The sequence below is a fragment of the Bicyclus anynana genome, chromosome 8, assembly GCF_947172395.1.
Source record: "Bicyclus anynana chromosome 8, ilBicAnyn1.1, whole genome shotgun sequence".
In the NCBI taxonomy this organism is placed as follows: Eukaryota; Metazoa; Arthropoda; class Insecta; order Lepidoptera; family Nymphalidae; genus Bicyclus; species Bicyclus anynana.
This window is the reverse complement of record NC_069090.1, coordinates 1,647,752-1,670,537: the sequence shown is the minus strand read 5'-3', so window position 1 is coordinate 1,670,537 and position 22,786 is coordinate 1,647,752. Positions and strand designations below refer to the sequence as shown.

Genomic DNA, 22,786 nt, shown 5'->3' with positions numbered 1-22,786 from the left:
ACCATTTGCCGTCTCATTCCTTCTCGCGCTTTCTCTCTCCCCAAGACGGTGGATTAAAGAAGACGTCTTTCTTTTTATAGTGCAGAGTGCTATCTGAAGTTTTATCTTAAAAGCCATATAAATGTGAACCAGTAATTTTATCTTGCAATAAGCAATCTAGGTATTCTACCAAAGGAAATGTGAATTCTATAACATAAGTGGTTCTTCGAGTAGGATGAAACGAGATTTTAACCTTGGAGAGAGCCGCCTAGCGGGGAGTAGCCACAACTCTCAAATTGGACGACTGCTTTACCGACGTTCCAAGAGCGGGCCAAATAAATAGTCAATAATTATAATTTCCTCGTAATCGAAATGAAATTTCCTCAAATTCGAAATGAAAAGTAGAGTGTTTAACACGGGCAAAATATCAATTCCTACTCGGACTATAGCCGCCCTCGCTACGCTCGTGCGTCTAAATACCTCGGGAATTGATTCTTTCCACCCTCGGTTAACAATCAACTATTCTTTCCCGGGTGAACAATTAATTACTAATGATTTTATTTGTGGTAACATTCAACTTTTAATGAAATAAAAACCTCTTTTACACTCTCGCGCGAGTGGCGAGGCGAAGTACGGGGCCAGTGAATAAGCAGCACGGCTATTCTCTAATGATGTTATGTATAACTCGCAAGTGCGAGTTTCGAATTCACCGCTATCTTTCTCATTCTGCAGTATCGTGTTAAACAGAGAGAGACGATATTTTTATAACTCGCACTTGCGAGTTATAAAAATATCGTCACAGAATAGCCTAGCAGTTGTAGATCGTCTCGTTCCTCGTCTCGCCTCTCGCGGCGCTCGCGTTCCGAGCGATTTTTTAGACACGAGTACGTAGCAAAAGTTTGGCACGAAACCCAAAACAGGTGGCACAGTGAGTCATACGTAGTATGATATTATTTATACTGTATAGTCCCTGGCTTTGACTGGGGTAAGACATCAGTGGCGTGGATAGACGGTGTAACTAGGGTAGGCACATTACACACAAATAGGGATGATGACAATAAATTGATTTTTATTAGACATTCGGGTAAATAAGGTACCAGGTATTCACAAATGAATTCCTAAAAAACTAATCCAGAAAGGATGTTTATAAAACAAATCCTACTAATATGAATGCGAAAGTTTGTATGGATGTTTGTTACTCTTTAACGCCGCAACTACTGTACTGATCTGGCTGAAACTTAAAACGAAGATATACATATAATAAGTATCAGACAGAAAAGTCCATGGTTCCGGGGTTTGTGAAAAACTTAATTCCACAATTTTATTGGTAGAATACCTCTCATAAATTTTAAAGACTTATCCAACGATACCCAAAACTATAAAGTAAACGAGTAAAAAGAAATTTATCCCCACTTTACAAGTAGTAGAGGTACCCTAAAAAAATATTTCAAGATTTTATTTTACGACTTTTTTCACATTTTTAATGTACATGCTAATGCTAATTTACAGCTTTCTAGTAGTACTAGTAGTAATAGTCTCTGAGCTAAACTGCGACATCGCGAAATTATAAGGGATCCTTGTATACAGCTCCGGAATGTGTCCTCAGAGTAGGCATTGCATTTTTGCATCTAAGAACAAATAATAATAATATATATCTCAGACAATAAAATCCATAAAATTATTAAATAACATGCAATCGATTAAATTTTAATAGAAGAAGTGCTTGTAATGTTCACACGATACAAAACAAGTTCTGATGACAAATTAATTTTATTCGGTAAAAACTATAATCTGCAATAATGTTGTCAAATATTTAATTACCTTGGCCCGCCACATTCCTGCCTCAAAAGTACGCCTCTTGACTGAGACAAAATATGCATTTGTTTATTTTGCCACGAAGAAAAATCTTGGGCTGTGCAGTCGTAAAGTGTAAAAAAAATCCGAAATTTCTTTTTTGTGAACAATTCAAACTTCTAAAATATTTCATTTTTATTAACCGACTTTAAAAAACGAGGAGGTTCTTAATTAGACGGTTGTGTTTTTTTTTTTATGTTTGTTACCTTATATCTTCGTTATGTATGCTTCGAGATTAGTCCCATTTAATTTTCACGAAAATCAATTCAGGAATTTTCTGTTAAAATGAAAATAAGTAAACGAATTTGCCGATAATGTGGCGTTTATGGCGAAAAATAACATCGTGGGTCCTTTCTATTGATCGGTTTGAAGACGGTGCCAAAAACAAAATAAACTTTAAGAGCCTATTTGGCATAATTTTGCAGTGTTTTCAATACTGATATTAAAAACACCGCATAAGGAAGAAATTACTTAAAACAATTGTGTACTGTACCTATAATTATTCAAATATACTTAACAACCAGTATCTGGAACGTTTTACAATAGTTATCTCAAGTATTAACTTTATCGGAGTAGGTTATTTAATAGATTAGGTACATTACACGTAGACGCATGCCGACACGCCAGAAGAAAAGTGGCTTAACTTGCGGAAACATAAAACTGAGTAGCTAACCCGACAGACGTTTCATAGACCACTTTCTATACAGGGCGCATAGAACGATTTCCAATAGGCCATAACTCCAGCTGTTGACGAGACCAATTATAAAAATCGAACTACATAAATAATATTTTATTAACTACAATTTCATTTATGCTATTGGAACTTAAGCTAACTTATCCCAATAACTATACATATCATGCTCACGTGGAATGGTGGCAAGAATACTGGCTGCATTTCCGGGCTGGACAGCCAGGCCAGCCAGCCTTTGCGCAAAAAATGAGCCAGCCCTTCTGTCACCAGTCGAGGCAACTAGCCGTGGTCAAATGATTCGGTAAAATTTTTAGGCACTGCCACTCCATGGCCCAGGGGTCTCCACGGCAAAAGGTACAAATATGTAACTCTCTGTCAGAGAGACATACTTAAGCCACTTACCGGTTCCAGCTTTTTCTGCTGCGGCTCCCGGTCTTGATCCTGTCTCCCTGATGTGACACGGTGCTAATGTGTCAACGCATGTAGCGTCCCACATTAGGGCTCGCCATTTCCTAGGAAACCAGCGTCAATCCATCAGGTCTCTTGCCATCATCCCGACTTATTCCTGACGGCTCGATTAGCGCAGGAATATGTATGGTGGCAAGAGCCCTTTTTATTGTATTTTATATGAGAGCCATGCCGAAATAGCCTACCGCCACTCCTTTGGCATGAAAGCCCGTGAATTCCAAATTTACTTACCTCTTTTCCACATGGACATTTTTGCTCTAAGCACAATGGTGTACCCAGATTGAGTCCTAGAGCCAGACGAAAACTTTTATTATTGTTAAATTTAATTCATGGCAAAAATATTGAAACACGTGTCTTAATTCAAATGGTCACGCAGCAATAAGCTGAGCTGGGGCCATTTTCTGGGTTATGCCACATATCGCAGTGTATTGTCCTGGATGTCCTGATGTACTAGAGATATTGTGATGTGTGGCATAATTTAGAAATAAACGCATTATTCTTTCTTTCTTTCTTCTTTAAACAAAGTGTGTTAAAATATAATAATACATAAATCGCGGTTGTATGCTACGTTATTGTACTTATAAAGTACATAAGTAATTATAAAAGAAAAACTCTGTATAATAAGTACATATATTATAACATAATTTATGACTAATAAAAACGTTGTGAATTCATGGTAAAATATTTAAAAACCACAGCGTGCAAATACAACGATGTTTGAGGCGCTAGTAATAAATGTCTTGTTGGCCAAATGGTAGGCTTACTCGTATGGGGCTTTTGTTTACGAGGTACTAGTTCTTTGCACTGTCTTCATACACTGCCGCGCATCGAAACCGAAATATTTTATTTTACATATCTATAACATAGAAGAAGTAATTAAGTCACACAGTACCCTATATCACACTCGCATTTTTAACCGACTTCAAAAACAAGTGTTTTTTATGTATGTTTACCTATTACTCGAAGACGCCTGAACCGATTTGAAAAATTCATTTTTTTTGTTTAAAAGGGTTTGCTTTCCAATTGGTTCCATAGTAATCATGTCAGGATCTGATGACGGAATCCTGGAGAAATCGAAAAGAACTTTCGAATATTATAGAGACAACTAGTGCATTTGTTAATGTATTTTAAAGCACTACAATTCAAAGAAGAACATTATTTTCTTAAGTTAGGCCCCTTTGATATATGTCTTATCATTATCTAAGCAATAAAGAGATTAGTTCCGGGCTATGAGCATTATCAAGTGTACCTATTAATGTGACGTAAACAAAGAACGGTCAACGTCAATAATTTTATAATCGGTGACTTACTTAGCGATCATTTATCTTAAATACCATCGAATGACGGGCTTATATGCTTAAGGTAAAAAAAAAATGCTATGTTAATTAAATTAATTGGTTAGTCTTTTTTAACAACATCAAATCAAATGACAAAATGTAGTGACATTTTGTCATTTGATTAAACAATTTAAACAATTTAGACTAAACAATTAAATAGTAGAAATGCCCTTTGACGGATGTTAGTTGGCATATACGAAATTGAGATTCTACTTAACAAATGTCATCCGGTGCCTACTGACAACCCTTCGTGGATATCATACAGTAGTTCTACTTAACAAATGTCATCCGGTGCCTACTGACAACCCTTCGTGGATATCATACAGTAGGTAAGTGTACCTACTGTATGATATCCACGAAGGGTTGTCAGTAGGCACCGGATGACATTTGTTAAGTAGAATCTCAATTTCGTATATGCCAACTAACATCCGTCAAAGGGCATCTCTACTTATGGGGATATGGTGCTTAGTCCCACCACGCTGTTCCAGTGCGGGTTGGCGGGCTTACAAACAGGGTGACAAACAACAATGTTAAATTATTTAGGAATACATCTTTATACAATTATTATCACCCAGTTAGCTCAACGGTCAAGAGGCGGGCTCAACATCGAGCGGTCGTAGATTCGATCTAAGGTTAGACTGTATACCACTCCTAACAGTATATTCCGACTAATTGAAATGGGAACGAGAATAATAGTCATTTTGAAAAAAGTCGGAAAAAAATAATTGTTTGTTGGCATAAACATCGCAAATGACATGCGTATGTGTAAAAAAAATTTAAATCCATTCTGTGGTTTTAGAGTTTATCGCGTACTAGTTCTACAATAACATAGACACGCAGGCAGACTTTGTTTTTAGGGTTCAGTAGTCCACAAGGAACCCTTATAGTTTCGCGCGTCCGTCCGTCCATGTATCCGCGGTTTAGCGCAAAGACTATTAATACTAGAAAGCTGTAAATTTGCACGAGTATGTACATTGAAAATGTGAACAAAGTTGTATAATATTTTTTTTTTTACTGCATGTAAAGTAGGAATGATTTTTTTTCCTTTATCTCATAGTGTGGGGTACCGTTGGAAGGTCTTTGAAAGATATTAGGGGTCTTCTACCAATATTTTTTTGATATAAGGATCCGTTCGTAAAATATTAAGCTTTTAAGAGCTAATTTTTGTAAGTCTATTAAGAATATAAAATGCCTTGAACTACATTTTCAAAAACTTTTATTTTCCGGGAAACTACCTCGATATAGATTTACAATAACATAGACTTTTTTAAGTATTTTCCTTAAGCGGTTACAACTTTATATACCTACCCATACCGTTTTTGATGTTTAAGAGTAGTGTACACTATAGGTACTTATAAAAAATCATGGAGTTTATTTGTTTGTTACAAATTTTCGGCTGAACCTGATCACAGATCTAAACAAATTTCAACTAAGAGATAAACAACATAATGACTTTTTTAACCCAAAAAAATGCGATAACGCGAATCGAGAATGTATGCCATGACACGTGTCCTGCACAACGATCGGCCAAACAAAAAGGAAATATTTTTGGGCATGAAATTACAGCTCAACGTTTTGCTATACTGGTGAAAAAAATGGTTCAGAATGTCATAATGTCGTATCCTTTGATTGAAAAGACTTGCTATAAAACTTTGTTTTAGAACAAGGTAGGACCAAACTGTTATCACTTCGAGAAAGTAGATTGAGATGATAAATTTCAGATGTAAAGCGGAAACGATCTTTCAAGTAGGAACATAATAGATATAGTAGATTTAAAGAGAGATCTAGTTGTAAAAGAATTTTCAATATCGGTGCAGTAGATCCAAACATTGCCCGTTACATACTTTAGATACTTTTTTATGTAATATTATTAGTACAGACTAGTTCGTCCTCCCTCAGAACTCTTTAATCCAGCCCTTACAGTAGTATCGCTGTAAAAATGGAGTAACTTCTTCCGTTTTCCCCAACGTTTCCCTTCACTGTCCTGCTTCTATTGATCATAGCGTGATGAAATGTATACTATAACCTGCCTAGGAGTATGAAGAATAAATGTACCAAGTTTCGTTAAAATTTGTCGAGTAGTTTTTGTTTCTATAACGATAATACTGACAGACAGACAGACAAAAAATTTACTGATTGTATTTTTGCCATCAGTATCGATCACTGATCACCCCTGATAGTTATTTTGGAAATATATTTAATGTACTCAATTGAGCTCTCTACAGATTTATTATAAGTAGGTATAGAATAGATGTAGATTAGTATACGCCCACGCTGTCTTACCTGCATACTTCCTATTCCGTGAGAATATCGGGATAAAATATAAGCTTTAACACTCACAATGAACGTGGCTTTAAAGTGGTAAAAGAATTTTCAAAATCGGTTCTGTAGATTCAGAGATTACCTCCTACAACACCACAAACTTTACCTCTTTGTAATAATAGTATAGATAACAAGTACGATGCAACGCATGTGTCCTAGGCTTTAGAAATATTTGAATAAAACATGTGCAAGACGCAATGAGTATGGGCGACGGCGTCACAATAACAAAAACGGAGTTGCATACAATGGCCATATGTGACGACCTCACAACGTATTCTTGTGTTATCCATAGTAATGTCAAAATTATTGTTATACTAGTATTTGAGAGCTAGCCAGATCTTCGTAAAAGCTTGGCAAGTTCGTTCGTAAAACTCCGATGGTCCGCGCGGGCCAGGGGGCGTGTAGCGATGAATGAAAAACCCACTACTGATGCACCTGATGGGAAAGTGTTCCCGCACGCACCCACCCGCGCAGTCTTTCCCCCCGTCGCCCGCATATCATGCGAGTGTCATCAACAAACTTTCCAGACCAACGACGACCGACAGACTTGAACGGCGTTCTAATCCCATGCACTTCCATAGGTACTTGTAAGTACCTACCTAAGGTAGGATAAGCAACAATGGAGTTAACAACAACAACCCTTATAACGTTTCAAAGACTTAACCGTCGCAATGATATCGTGGGTGCGGGGGTTGCACTTAGCTTCGTGGCAACCCTTAAACAACTTAAAGATCAAATTTATAAAGGGTTCCTAGCGAGGGGTTGCTACGAGGCAATGGGTCTGGTGACTGGAGACAAGATGCCTCATGATATCCCTTAAAAAATGTGGCGCAGCTGGGTGGATTGAGGTTTTTTTAATTAGTCCAGATCTGATTGGCGGGAGGCTTCGCCCGTGGCTAGTTACCACCCTCCCGGCAAAAACGTACCGACGAGCGATTTAGCGTTCCGGTACCATGTCGTGTAGAAACCGAAAGGGGTGTGGATTTTCATTCTAACAAGTTAGCCCACTTTCATCGTAGATTACGTCATCACTTACCATCAGATGAGATCAGATTTAGGGGCTAACTTGTTTTACTGAAGGAAAATTTAAGGTCTAGACCCTTGAAATGGGAGCATGAACAAAATTTCGGCCAAAGTTTCGGCTATCGCCTCGTACTCGTAATTACTATACTGTCCCTCATATCAGTAAAGATGGCTTATTTATATAGGTGCGTCCTCGTTATATTTCACTATGTGCGAAAAATATTCAACATTCGTGGATTGAACCTAGAAACTTCCGTATTTCTACTACCTAACCTTAATGCTACAAGTGACCTACAAAACCGATTTACCGTCAATGTCGTAGCAACCAAAAATACACAATGTCACCTAGAAATTTCAACGACGACTTCTAAACAAACTCTGCTAAGCTTTAAAACAATTTGTTGATAAGAATTTCACGAGTTTTTCCTGGTATTGCGTCATTAGTCTACTTAGGCTGTACAGACCATGAGGTATTAGGCAAAGATTTTATACAATTAGACATGTCACTAAAGTGTCGATACTGAGGGGGACAAAAGTGGCTAATGTGGATGATGACTAGGTTTGAATATATTGATTTTTATAATACATTCGGGTAAATAAGGTCAATGTTAACTAATTTATACATAAAAAGCATAGATTGTCTGGATATTTGCAAAATAAATGAGATAATAAAATTTCAAAATCTATTAAAAATCTTTTATCGTAATTAGATGAAAATTCATACAATTTTAGCTTCCTTACATTAAATGTGACATTTTTCAATAAATGAACTATAAACATAAACGCACAAATAACAAAGATATTAGTAATTTACAAACCTAACGATCAGCGAGGCAACGACGTCACTAAATCGTACCATTTTATATGGAGCGTTTTTCAGGGATCCGCGGCAGCGCCACAAATCTGACCCTTTAAATCCCTGTAGCTCCGAAAGTAATGATCGCAGATATCCTGTTACTTTTACAAAATTGCTTTGCTATTAGTGTACTCTTAATTTATACACAATTTAAAAAACTGTCATCATCCCTATTACATTGTTAACAACGAAAGTTATTTAAACAAATAAAACCTGAATATTGTCTACAATGTCGAGTTGTGTCTTAAAGAAGTATAAAAAAATATTAAAACTTAGATATACAATAATGTAAATAAAATTGTGCATGGAGTTGCTAAATTCGGATCACTTTTGGCGATGATTGTGTAGGTAGTAGGTTCAAATTCTTTCATTTCTTTCATTTTCTTCTTACATTCAAATGTGACTTGAAATATTGTTATTCTTCGTTCGTTCGTTAATTTTCAGTGCGTAATCCAAATATATTTTATACAACAGACATGCTACGTGCCTACAAAATCACCGAAGAAAATAATCCGTACTTTGCTACTCCACTGAGCGCAAACATGCACAATATCTATAATTATAGTAGATAAAAAATTATGTATTTTACTATCATCCGCGAAAGTCCGACGAACCCATGCGACAACGTCATCCAAGTCCGACAAAATACTCCTCAGGAGATGTTGACTCTACAACGTGCATGGGTTCGTCGGCTTTTCGCGGATGATAGCAAAATTAATAATTTTTTTATGTATTCAAGATTAACTTCCGCAAAGTAACACCTACTTCTATCCAATACAATTATAGTTTTTACACTTCCTGAACACACAACTCTACATTGTAGACAATATTTAGATATTATTTGTTTAAATAAATGCAACTAATATGAAATTAAATCAATTAGGCGCCTCTGTTCGCCTTAGTTTCGACGCACTAGTGACGTATCTATAAAATAATCTTTGACTTAATCAAGCTCAACATTAAGTTGATCCCTGCAACATAACTATTGACATCGTAACACTACTAAACGAAAAATATATACGGTCGAATTGAGAAACCTCCTCCTTTTTTTTTCAAGTCGGTTAAAAAGCAAATGAATATGAAATTTCGAAAAGGGCACATGTCTGAAAATTTAAAAAGTCCAGGAATTAAAAACACAACTGATTATTTTCCAAACCAGTGTATAATTTCTAAAAGTAACTATTGTGATATATTTTGGTGTAAATTAGCCTTTTTAAATTACCAAATTTATTTATTTTAGATTTAATCTAAATATGTTATTCGATATTTTATATTTAGGAGATGTGTTAACATATCCGACATGTGCCCTTTTCGAAATTGCATATCTATACTAATATTATAAAGCTGAAGAGTTTGTTTGTTTGTTTGTTTGTTTGTTTGTTTGTGTGATTGAACGCGCTAATCTCAGGAACTATTGGTCCGATTTGAAAAATTCTTTTAGTGTTAGATAGCCCATTTATTGAGGAGGGCTATATATTATCCCCGTATTCCTACGGGACCGGGAACCACGCGGGTGAAACCGTGCGGCGTCAGCTAGTTCAAATATATTCTTGACAAAAATTCCTAATAACCTTCTACAAAATAACGCCTGCTTCTATTCAACAACTCCATTAAGCTTTATGGCAAACATTTGATAAGACGTTGACGAGTTAAGTTATCATAATACGTAAATAATGATTACGTTTGTGTTATTACAAGAACAAGCCGCCAAACACGTTGGAACTCCTGAAGTACCAGCTTAATACACTTTTAATAACACTGTTTGAAAAGATTATTCAAACAAAACAAATGTATCTATACTTATAACCACAGGATACATTTATGTACAAGATAGAACTGTAACTTGTAAAGTGTTTTGGCTGGTGGGAGGCTTCGGCCGTGGCTAGTTACCACCCTACCGATAAAGACGTACCGCCAAGCGATTTAGCGTTCCGGTACGATGTCGTGTAGAAACCGAAAGGGGGTGTGGATTTTCATCCTCCTCCTAACAAGTTAGTCCGCTTCCTTCTTAGATTGCATCATCACTTACCATCAGGTGAGATTGTAATCAAGGGCTAACTTGTAAAGAATAAAAAAAAAACCATTCAATATTTGTACATTGGAGATGTTTTTGTTGGAGGGATTATACTTAAAAAAATTAATTAAAAATTTTCAAGGAACTCGTGTTCTAAAATGAATATATTCGGAGTAAATAATATTTATTTTGTAAATAGATTTTAAAATGTGTCCTTTACACATCTATACTAATAATAAAAAGAGGTAAAGTTTGTAAGTTTGTAAGTTTGTAAGTAACAATTTTTTGAAATGGGGTAATCTTCGGAACTACTAGACCGATTTTAAAAATTCTTTCACCAATAGAATGCTACGTTATCGGGGAGTGCTATAGGCTATATTTTATATTTCTATCATATATAACTACTGAGATATCGCGGGTTTTCTCTTACAGGTCAGACCGAAAAACTTACTTATTCGCATGCGCTGCCTCAACCATTGCATATAACTGAAATAAATGTATGGAGGCTTTTTGAACCTTTAAAAGTTCTACAAAAAAGTCCGCGACACCATATATCTATCTTTTATATTTTAGCAGATATAGTACCATAAGTACTTTAATAAATTATTTAAATTTTAAACTAAGGTTTACGTCATTATTTACACAACTAAACTTAAATCCTTATCAAAATAAATGATTTAATAATCACAAGGATATTATAGAGATAAGATTTGTCCTTTACAGTATGTTAATTAGTTATATAGTTTCGGAGATAATACAAAATTTCTGAAAGTCGCAGAAATGCCGCTATATGACGCCCCGCGGTTTCAATGGGGATGATGACTAGGTTTGAATATATTGATTTTTATGATACATTCGGGTAAATAAGGTCAATGTTAACTAATTTATACATAAAAAGCAAACATTGTCTGGATATTTGCAACATAAATGAGATTATAAAATTTCAAAAACTATTAAAAATATTTTATCGTAATTAGATGAAAATTCATACAGTTTTAGCTTCCTTACATTAAATGTGTCATTTTTTAATATATGAACTATGAGCATAAACGCACAAATAACAAAGATATTAGTAATTTTATTTGAACGCCCATACAAATCTAACGATCATTACATTGCCTATGACGTCATTATTTCGAGCCATTTTGTATGGGGCGTTTTTCAGGGATCCGCGGCAGCGCCGCAAATCTGACTCTTTAAATCCCTGTAGCTCCGAAAGTAATGATCGCAGATACCCTGTTCCTTTTACAAAATTGCTTTGCTATTAGTATACTCTTAATTTATATACAATTTAAAAAACTGTCATCATCCCTATTACGAGGTTCCCGTTCCCGTGTGAATATGAAGACCAAACATAGCCTATGACACTCGCAAATAATGTAGCTTTCTATTGGTAAAAGAATTTTCCAAATAGGTCCAGTAGATCCAGAGATTACCCCCGACAACCACACAAACTATACCTCTTTATAGTATTAGCATAGAAGTCGTTTGGGAAATTATAGTCTTTTGGTCATTGCACCACGCACAAAAGGCTGGACCAATTTTGCTGAGGGTAGGGATAGGATAGAGGTAGGGAAGGGGTAGGATAGAGGTAGGGTAGGGGTAATTTAGGGAAAGTGTAGGGTAGGGTAGGGTACGGATAAGGTAGAGGTAGTGTAGGGTAGGGGCAAGGTAGAGGTAGGGGAAGGATATGGAACGTATAGGGTAGGGGAGGAGTAGGATAGGGGTAGGGTAGGGTAGGGGTAGGGTACGGGTAGGGTAGGGTTAGGGTAGGGATAAGGTAGGGGTAGGGAAGGGTTAAGGTTAGCGGTAGGGTAGGAGTAAGGTAGGGGTAGGGTAGGGGTAGATTAGGGGTAGATTAGGGGTAGATTAGGGGTAGGGTAGGATAGGGTATGGATAGGTTACGGGTAGGGTTAGGGTAGGGTAAGGTGGGGGGAGGGAAGGGTTAGCGTTAGCGGTAGGGTAGAAGTAAGGTAGGGGTAGGGTAGGGTTGGGTAGGTTTACGAGCAGGGTAAGGTAGAGGTAGAGAAGTTTACATCAATTTTTACGCGGACGAAGTCGCGGGCGTCCGTTAGTAATATTATAAAGGCGAAAGTTTGTGTGTGTGTGAGTATGTTTATTCCTCTTTTACGCTGCGGCTACTGAAGCGATTTGGCTGAAATTTGGAACGGAAATAGATTTTACTCTAGATTAACACATACTTCTCATTCCGGAAAAATCCATGGTTACCGCGGGATTTGTGAAAAACTGAATTCCACGCGGACGAAGTCGCGGGCGTCCGCTAGTCCTTATAATAATGAGGTAACCAATTGTCTTATTGTTTCACGTATTTTTAAATGCAACGATTGTTAAAGGCGTGTGTTACATGGGATAGTCGGAATTGTAGTGTCGGGGGTGTAGTGGAGTATTAGCGCCTGTATTGTCAGTTGGTTTATATCTACAAGTATTAAACGATATGGTCAAGTTAAATGCGTTGATACCCCACAAACTCTCTCCAGTGGCTCCAAGCAGCCGTATTGCACGCGGCGGCCACACCCCGGTAAACCGCGCTGATTCGCGGGCTAAACCTGGAAGAGGGGGCCTGACACTTCAGTGAAAGGCTTTCAGCGGATCCCTCCCGCAAAAGTGCATATAGTCTGCCCTGGCGAGAAAGGCAACCCAACGCAGATATGCAACGGAATTGGCGGACTCGGCGAGGCAGCAAGGCAAGGTGGATGGCCTAGGGCGGCGGTAGAGGGCGATAGAAACCGTCGGCCAGACACAACATCTGATCTTCTCTCCAATCGTAGCGGATTTCCGTTCCACTGGACCCAGAGAAGTGAAGACGAGTGTGTGCATCTGTGTCCTGCGCAAACACTGCTGCACCCTAATATATCCTGCGCACCTGACTGCTTCCGAAATTTTGGACTCCGATTAAATTAAGTCCTGTGGCGATGGGTTGAATTAAAGAAGTTCGGTATGATGTTTACTGGATTTTGTCTGATGCCTACACACAGGCGGCTCCGGGGGTGTGTGATGCGCCGTGGTCGCTTTTGCACTGCGCTTGGGGTGACAGTGTGAACTCGGCAACACCCGGGGTGACAAAGCAGCCCTATTTAGGGAGGCACTGCTTTCCCTGCGCCGCCAGGGAGGGAGCTAGAAAAGGTGCTCCAAACAAATGCTCACTCCACTATATAGGGAAGGTAGTAACCACGGCTGCCCCTACATCTGAAATATCGTGGTCGACGCTACAAACGTAACAATAGATCTATAACTTCTAGCATAACCTTAGGCGCATGGAATGTCCGTACGCTTCTTGATCACGATAATAATGCCTGTCCTGAAAGAAAGACGGCTATCGTAGCTCGAGAGCTCCGCCGCTTTGACATAGATGTGGCTGCTATCAGTGAAACGCATCTTCCTGATGAAGGAGAGTTAACGGAGCATGGTGGTGGTTATACTTTCTTTTGGAAAGGCACTCCGGAGACTGAAACAAGAAGGTCAGGCGTAGGGTTTGCTATTAGGAATAACTTAGTAAAGCGCCTCTGGGAGTACCCCATACATATATCTGATCGCATGAGCACTCTGCGCCTTCACTTAGAAAATGACAACTTTCTGAATATCATCAGTGTATATGCACCTACGCTTGACAAACCTATTGAGATTAGGGAAAAATTCTATGAGGACTTAACTCGCTATGTCCAAAGTATCCGCTCTAGAGAGCAAATGATAATTCTAGGGGACTTCAACGCCAGAGTGGGGAAAGATTATACAGCGTGGCCGAAAGTGCTAGGAAGACATGGTGTTGGTAACATAAATAGTAACGGCCAACTGTTACTAAGTTTCTGTGCTGAATTCGACCTAGCAATTACTAATACCATGTTTCGGTTAGCTGCCAAGTATAAAACAACTTGGATGCACCCAAGATCCAAGCACTGGCATCTAATTGACTATGCAATAGTAAGACATCGCGATCTATCCCAAGTGCAAATCACGCGCGTAATGCGTAGTGCGCACTGCTGGACTGACCACCGCCTGGTTATTACTAAATTGAAGCTCTGTTTACGTGCTCCTCGAAGATCTTGCAACGCTAAGTCCTTACGTTTGGATTTAGAAAAGCTTAGAAACTCAGGAGTGAGAGAGGAGTATCGGCAATCCCTGGAACAAACGTTTCCAATACTCGGATCAGATACTGTAGGTATTGATTGGACGATCTTCTCCTCTCACCTTCTGGACACAGCTGAATCCATAATAGGGCGTAAAGCGGCTAAGAACATAGACTGGTTTGACGTAAATGATGAATGCCTAAAGGCTGCTATTAGTAGGCACCGATCTCTTCTACAACAACATACAGGCAAGCGGCAAGGGGAGTTACCTGCTAACATCAAGATGAGTGGTGTGGAGCTGCGCAAGCTCTGTCGTGAAACGAAGAACAGATGGTGGCAGGACAGAGCACGTCACATACAGTGGCTTTCTGATACAAATCAGTTCGGAGAGTTTTACTACAATGTTCGTAGGCTGATTGGTACCACCCCTCGCATCAGAGTACCGTTGAAGACTGTCAACGGTGACCACCTACTAAAAACCAAGGAAGAGGTACTGAACAGATGGGCAAGTCATTTTAAAACGCTGCTCAATGTTGATCGAGGAGTGGATCTTCAGCATATTGCAATGTTGCCACAGCTTCCCGTATTTACAAATTTGGACGAGCCGCTGTCATTGTCTGAGGTCGTCATTGCCATTAATCAACAAAGGAACGGTCGAGCGGTGGGTACGGACCTTTTATCAGGGGAGCTTCTAAAATACTGTGGCGAGGAGATTCACAAAGTCATCTGGAATCTTTTTGGGCGTATGTGGGACGAGGAACGTGTTCCAGATACATTCAAGACATCACAGATTATTCCTCTCTACAAAAACAAAGGTAACCGCTCTGAATGCAATTCCTATCGGGGTATATCTCTCTTATCTTCTCCTGGTAAAATCTTTGCCAGGTTGCTTTTGAACCGCCTAAAGCCATTGTCAGAAAGCTTGCTACCAGAAACTCAGTTTGGCTTCCGGCCTGAACGTGGTACATGTGAAGCTATTTTCTGTGTCCGTCAACTGCAAGAAAAAAGCAGAGAACAAGGGCAATCCATCTACTTGTGTTTCGTAGACCTTGAGAAGGCTTTCGATAGTGTACCAAGAACTACGTTGTGGATACTGTTAGAAAAACTGGGCTGCACAGAGAAGTTCGTGAAACTTTTGCGCTTCCTCCATGACAATATGACGTGTTGTGTAGCAGTTGATGGCGAGCAGTCGGACTTTTTTCATGTTACGTGCGGGGTCAAGCAAGGGTGTGTTCTGGCACCCACCATGTTCGCTTTGTATTTCGCAGCCGTAGTACGCGAAGTTTTGCAAATTGTGAATGAAGGTGTCAGAATTCGCTTTCGGACTTTTTTCATGTTACGTGCGGGGTCAAGCAAGGGTGTGTTCTGGCACCCACCATGTTCGCTTTGTATTTCGCAGCCGTAGTACGCGAAGTTTTGCAAATTGTGAATGAAGGTGTCAGAATTCGCTTTCGGACGACCTGAAACTGTCTACGAAAGTGTCAGTATATATGGCTGTTGTATTGCCTAACCTTTTATATTCGGCTGAGACGTGGTGCTTATATCGTCATCACATACGCACACTCGACCGTTTCCACCTTCGGTGTCTCAGGAGCATAATGAGGATCCGATGGCTCGATCAAGTGCGCAATACTGAAGTGCTACGAAGGGCCGGTGTGGATGGAATTGAGGCTTACCTTATTAAGCGACAACTACGTTGGTGTGGGCATGTCCTGCGAATGCCGGATGAGCGGGTAGCTAAACGCATCTTCTTTTCAGAACTCCAGAATGGCAAGCGCAAGTCTGGCGGCCAGTACCTTCGGTACAAAGATGTTCTGAAAAGACACTTAAAACGTTGTAATATAAATCCCTCGCGTTGGGAGGACATGACTACAAATCGTGCAAAGTGGAGACAAACGGTGAAAGACAAGACAAAGGAGTTTGAACAACAACGTCGACTCGACTTAGATCGGCAGCGAGATGATCTTAAGCTTCGTCCACCTGCCGCAATTCCATACAATTACTGTGATGGTGTGCTAACCTGTGCCCTATGTAGAGAACTATACATCCGAGTTCCTTACCCTGATTTGAGGAGTCTGAAGCGTCGCTGTAGTCGAAATCGGCTTTGAGGTATCATCAGTCGGAATTATTTGAATTACTTTGTACAAGTATGAAAACATTAAAACTTTGTTTTTTAGTTAATAAAATTAGTTATGCAGTTCGGTTCCAACAAGTAATCTCGTCAACACCTTGAAGTTATGGAAAATACTCTCGAGCACCCCGTATAATGGATACTGAAACCATATAATGACTTCAGTATCTATTGACCGGGCATCACGCTGGATCTACTGAAATAATTCAAATAAAACGCTATAAGTAGAATACTTTTTGACGCGAAGTTGAAACAAGGGTTGAAAGTTTGTGTCGAAACTCCTTCAGCTTTCAAGTGAATTAAAGTAAAGCTTAAATATTTTACTCATTACGCACATAGCAAACTACGTAAGCTCTTCGTCACTCGAGCGTGCTTCTAAAATTCTAAAATAACCATTTCATGATCAACAATCCTTCCTATATCTAAAATTCTAAAACAAAATTAAAATTCAAAAAAAGCATTTATTCCAAGTAGGCTTAGTTTACAAGCACTTCTCGTTAATGTCTCTTAAAGATCCTACAAGATCTCTAAACCTAAAGCACCCTAAAGTACTCATTAAAGGAAATATACGACATCGTAAACCAACAGTGTTGAACTTTTTATTGTAAACGATGTTTGTATCAACAGATTGTAACGAATTGCGATGCAAATAAAATCTATTTTAAATTGTAAACACACATTCATGAGTAATGACACTGTAAATATGATTAAACACCCCATTGACCATGTGTGGATTGTTTGGTGACGTGGAACTCCCCACGTCATCATTCAATCCCATACAAATAGGCATGGGCGTAGCGAGGTACGGTAGGTGGGCAGGGGGGGCAGGCCCCCCCCCCCTTAGCAAAGAGGGATGTGAGTTGAGAAGGGTAGCTACTGGCGCCGTAGCGCAAGGCAAATACGATGCGCATTGTTTCTTATTTTTCAATCTCATTATTCAATCTCAGTGCTTTCGTCTGTATTGTGAATTGAGATTGTCAATATAGTGTCCCACTCGATGGTTTCAGTTTCGGCTCGAAATAAAAAAAAAATATGACGGGTTCGTTCAGGAAATTCGGTTGAAAACTGGCCGAAACTACAGCCCAAACCGAATCTGTGGCTGAATCTGAAATTCGGTTTTAGTTTTGGCCATAAAAACTGGTTTGGTCGGACAGTATCAATAAGTAATGTGAGATACTCAATTTAAGTATAGTATTTAAGTTAAGTTTGGATCGTGCCGCGATACAACAACCAGCTCATGACTAAGGGCCCCGTATGGGTTCGAAACTCCGACCTAATATCACGTGAGTTTTAGTCGTGTTTCATAATCAATTTAAGTATAGCTGCCTCCCCTAGATCCAATCCTGGCTACGCCCATGCTAATAGGTCTGTAAGTAATATTGCAAGATATTTTATGTAAATTTATATGCATTGATGTGCTTGTACACGCTCTATCAAATGACCTACTCAGATAGACGGTTGTCTCTAGGTGGTTTATTCATACAAAGTATAAAGTTTACGAAAAATTTCTGATAGTCATGAATTTAACTGGTAAGACTTTAATATCAGCAGTGCTATTCTACCGATGTTTATATTACTGGACAGTGTGTGTCTCGAATTCGTATGTATCTCTGTATGTCTGTCTAACAGTAGTACGATATATATAGACCTTGAGAAAGGCCGTTTTTTTACTTAGAAGTTTGATGTTTTTACAGTTTCTAGGGACTGTAAAGTTTATTAAAGTAAATTAAATTAATTAATTAATTTATTAAATTAATTTATGTAATTTATTAAATTAATTAATCAATTTATGTCATTTATTAAATGAATTAATTTATTTATTAAACTAAACTTTATTATTATTGAACTTTTAAGTGCCTATTATGGTTTTCATTTTAGTTCGATTCCTCCACGCGTTCCAAGATAAACTGTATTGACAGACAGACATTATAAAGTGAGCATAACAAGCGAATCGCAGGGATTCGCTGGATGCAGGCGACTCAGTATCGTGATGTTTGGAAGTCCCTACAAAAGGCCTATGTCCTGCAGTGGACGTCCATCGGCTGATATGATGATGATGATGATGATGATAAAAGGGTTCCGTATTTTCCTTTTAACCCTAAACATACAACAACGAATATAAAAAAAGTTTTAGAGTGGGTAATTAACACGGTATATTGAACTTAAAAGAAACCATCACAGTTAAGTAGGCTTTAGTAGTTAACAAATAGCTTTGTCTTTTCTTTCAAATATCGGATTACTGATGACTGATAAACTTCCTAATCGGATTAACGCAGAGTTGCTTTTATACAGATTTTCTACTTAATGGTTTACTCGGAAATTCTGTGGCAAAGAACGGGTATTCAGCTAAATACTTACACAAATACACTGACGAGTATCTTGGAATCGTTTTATTTAATTACAGCTTTAAATATTGACACACGGTTTAGTTAAATGAACGACTTCCTAGCTATTAGACGGATATCAAGTTCTATTAAATATACGAGTAAATTAATCAAAGTATTTTAAAGTAAATAATTTCTTAATTTAAAAAAAACGTGTTAGTTAAATAAAATGAGTATAATTATAAATGCATAAATAAATAACAGAATAAATCCAAATTGATAAAATCTGTACACCAAGGAGTATTTATAGTGACAGCAGAATTTTATTAATTTCTTAACAGAAGTGACGGAAAGTTTCAAAACGCTTATAAAAGAAAAAAGACAACTTTCGTGGAAAACTGTACTTAAAGTCAAAATAATAAACAATTTTAGTAGAAAATATAATTCAGTGAAAATAACTTGTAATAAAAAAGATATTTCTGTGAAAGTATAACAAAAGTTTCTGAAGTTTAAATCAATTGAACTGTTCGCTGAAATAAATAGTTTATTGCCGAAAAACGGTTATAAAAGTTAATGTTTCCTCGACCAAATGACTTCAATATGCTGACAGTGTTAAAAACTGAATAAAGAAAAAATGGCAAAATGGTTTAAACGTGTTAAAGAGTGGAGTGGTGTCTCCAGGAAACCAGAAACACCAGAACTAAGCAGAAGCCAGTACTCGCTGGTGTCCACTGGGGAACTGACGTCTGAAGCTCTCCAAGTTTGGCTGAAGTTGCCCAAGAAGATCAAGTATGATCCTGAGTTGGAGCAGTTCCAGAAGCGATATGAGAAGGAAATCGGTAAGTTGATCTGTTTTTATTTGGTTTTTATTATAAAGTCATTATATTTAATTTCTGAAACTGCAAACTAATAATGAAAGCCACATCAAAATATTTTTAACGTTAATACAATAAAGCGTTTATTTTAGTTTCTGGCCATTTGTACTTTCGAACAACAATAGCCAAGTCATATGCAACTTTTAATATATTGGGCAAGAAAAGGTTGCATAGCTGTTTGATGTCTATAGGAAATAGGGTCGGGCCAAGTAATCTTCCTTGAGGAACACCATAGCTTACAATCTCAGCTTAGCTAAACAATGTCTAGAAACCGTCAGAGGTGTGTGTAGAATAAACTTGCTACTAAAAGACCGCTGCCATCTTTAAAAAAAAAAAAAGAATATTTGCCATATTTTTTTTTATATGACCAATATTCCCATTCCCCTCCAATTAGTCGAGAAAGACTGTGTTAGGAGTGGGTACGACAATAAACCAACGGGGCGGGGATCGAACCACCACCCCTCGGTAATGAGTCCGACCACTCTTACCGTTTAACTATTATGGCTATACTATCTTGACTGCATCATCACTTAACATCAGCAGGGTTATTATGTATCTCGGTGTATCATTCAAATAATGAGTCACTACAACGTTTTATATCATATTTTCGTTTATGCAATCATTAAACATCGTATTTTGAACACAATTACATAAGTATTTTCATTTTACATAAAGTAACAGTAATACACGAGGTGATAGTCGTAAAACAAAAAAAAAATCACTGCCACTTGATGTAAAATGACGTAGTCAAGATCATTTCAGTAAAATATCTATGTAAGATGATCACAATTACGAAAATGGGATGAAATACTATGTAGTGACTTATTATTTGAGTGGTACACCGAGTTACATAATAACCCTAATCATAGTGAAGGGATAACAAAGTTAGGTTATGAAAAATTAACATAAAACAGGGGAAACACTGGAACGAAGCAGTTTTAAATATATTTATTATGCTGCGTAATTAAAGTAAACTAATGCCAAGTACCATTCCGTTTTAAGCCCGTGGGCGTATCGCCCATTGAGGTGTAGATTGACCATCTTTTATTATTATTTCAATAGCTCAGCTCTCACAAAAACACCCAATGAAGCCTTCATACGGTGGATTTTATTTTTCTGTCATCATCATCACCATTATCATAAATAACAGCCGATAGACGTCCACTGCGGGACATAGACCTCCTGCATATATTTCCAAACAAAACGGTCTCGAGTCACCAGCATCCAGCGGCTACCTGCAACCCGCTTGATGTCCTTAGTCCACTTAATAAAGGGTCGAATGACACTGCGCTTTTTGGTGCTGGGTGACACGTGCACTTTAAGCCCATAAAATGTGATATTTCAATGTACTCTCATTTCAATGGGGGTTCGATTTCGAGCTCGGATCAATGTAGGATTTCATATTTTCTACATTACTGTTGTACCTACATTTATGTATTTTGTGGCTCAGGCCTGGTCTGGTGGTAGGCAACTTAAAGTTCCAGTACGGTGCCGTGTAGAAACTGTAAGAGGTGTGGGTAGAATAAACTAATACCAATGTCAGCCACTGACGATCAAGTAAGCTCACATGTCAAGTGTATGTCAAGCCGTCAGCGCTGCATGCGAGATTATTTGTTCGTCAAAGGCTGACATAAGCCAGCTTTTTTTTATTCTTTACAAGTTAGCCCTTGACTACAATCGCACCTGATGGTAAGTGATGATGCAATCTAAGATGGAAGCGGGCTAACTTGTTAGGAGGAGGATGAAAATTCACACTCCTTTCGGTTTCTACACGACATCGTACCGGAACGCTAAATCGCTTGGCAGTACGTCTTTGCCGGTAGGGTGGTAACTAGCCACGGCCAAAGCCTCCCACCAGCCAGACCTGGACCAATTTAGAAAATCTCAATCGGCCCAGCCGAGAATCGAACCCAGGACCTCCGTCATGTTAATCCACCGCGCATACCACTGCGCCACAGAGGCCGTCTAGGCTTCTGTCTTAGACTACATCATCATTTAACACCAAGTATGAAACTAAAAACCATGTCCCAGGAATACAGAATATTTTGCTACCAAAAATTAAAATAGGTTAATGTGACTTTAAATACATAAAGCACGTAACACGCAATATAAAACAACAATAACAAAAAATGTGCTCTGCCAAGGTCTTTATTTAAATGTAAAATTTTCCTCATGCTATAAAAATGTAAATCTATACTGTCTATACTAATATAGACGAAAGATTTAATTGTTTGTATGTAATGAATAGGCTCCGAAACTACTGAACCGATTTGAATAATTCTTTCACTGTTGGAAAGCTACACTATCCTAGAGTGCTTTAGGCTATATTATATTTTTATAAAAAAATGGAATTCTTCCTAAAACTCCAATAATGTAACACAAGGTTTAAAAATTTTACCTGAAATATTCTAACACCGCGTGCGCTGCAAAAACTACTGATGTTAGAATAAAATAATGTATGTACTACAAATTTGCAGGAAACATTATTTTCTACAAAAAGTGTCGGGATAGCATATACCTTACTATTATAGTTATGACACAATACTTAATTATTCTTTTATTAAAAAAATAATGAAAATGCCGTCATTAGAAAAGGCTCTTTAAAGGACCTTTTTATCTTGCTATGATTTCTTATCAAAAGAAACTACTCCAGATTCAAGACTGTTTCAATACCTTTATTTAACTTTTTTTTTATTAATTAGATTCGGACATTCCATTCAAAACATATCAAACGTTTAAAAATGTAAGTTATAGAAAAAAGTTGTGTAATCGCCGGTCAACTTTTGAACAGCAGAACGGCTGTATCCATATGATTGGTGGCGTCTAG

At 38.0% G+C, this 22,786-nt stretch overlaps 1 protein-coding gene across 5 annotated transcripts in view; it reads left to right on the top strand.

Annotated features, from left to right (window-relative positions):
• LOC112047624 (P protein) overlaps positions 1-22,786 on the top strand; it is a 57,228-nt gene that overhangs the window by 5,502 nt on the left and 28,940 nt on the right. For 4 of the 5 annotated variants that reach the window (XM_024084795.2, XM_024084794.2, XM_052882843.1 and 1 more), the window contains exon 2: positions 19,426-19,923. In XM_024084795.2, coding sequence (XP_023940563.1) covers positions 19,719-19,923 — 205 coding nt within the window. In that variant the 5' untranslated portion in view covers positions 19,426-19,718. The remainder of the gene's footprint in view (positions 1-19,425; positions 19,924-22,786) is intronic. The other variant, XM_052882842.1, reaches the window with a different exon arrangement.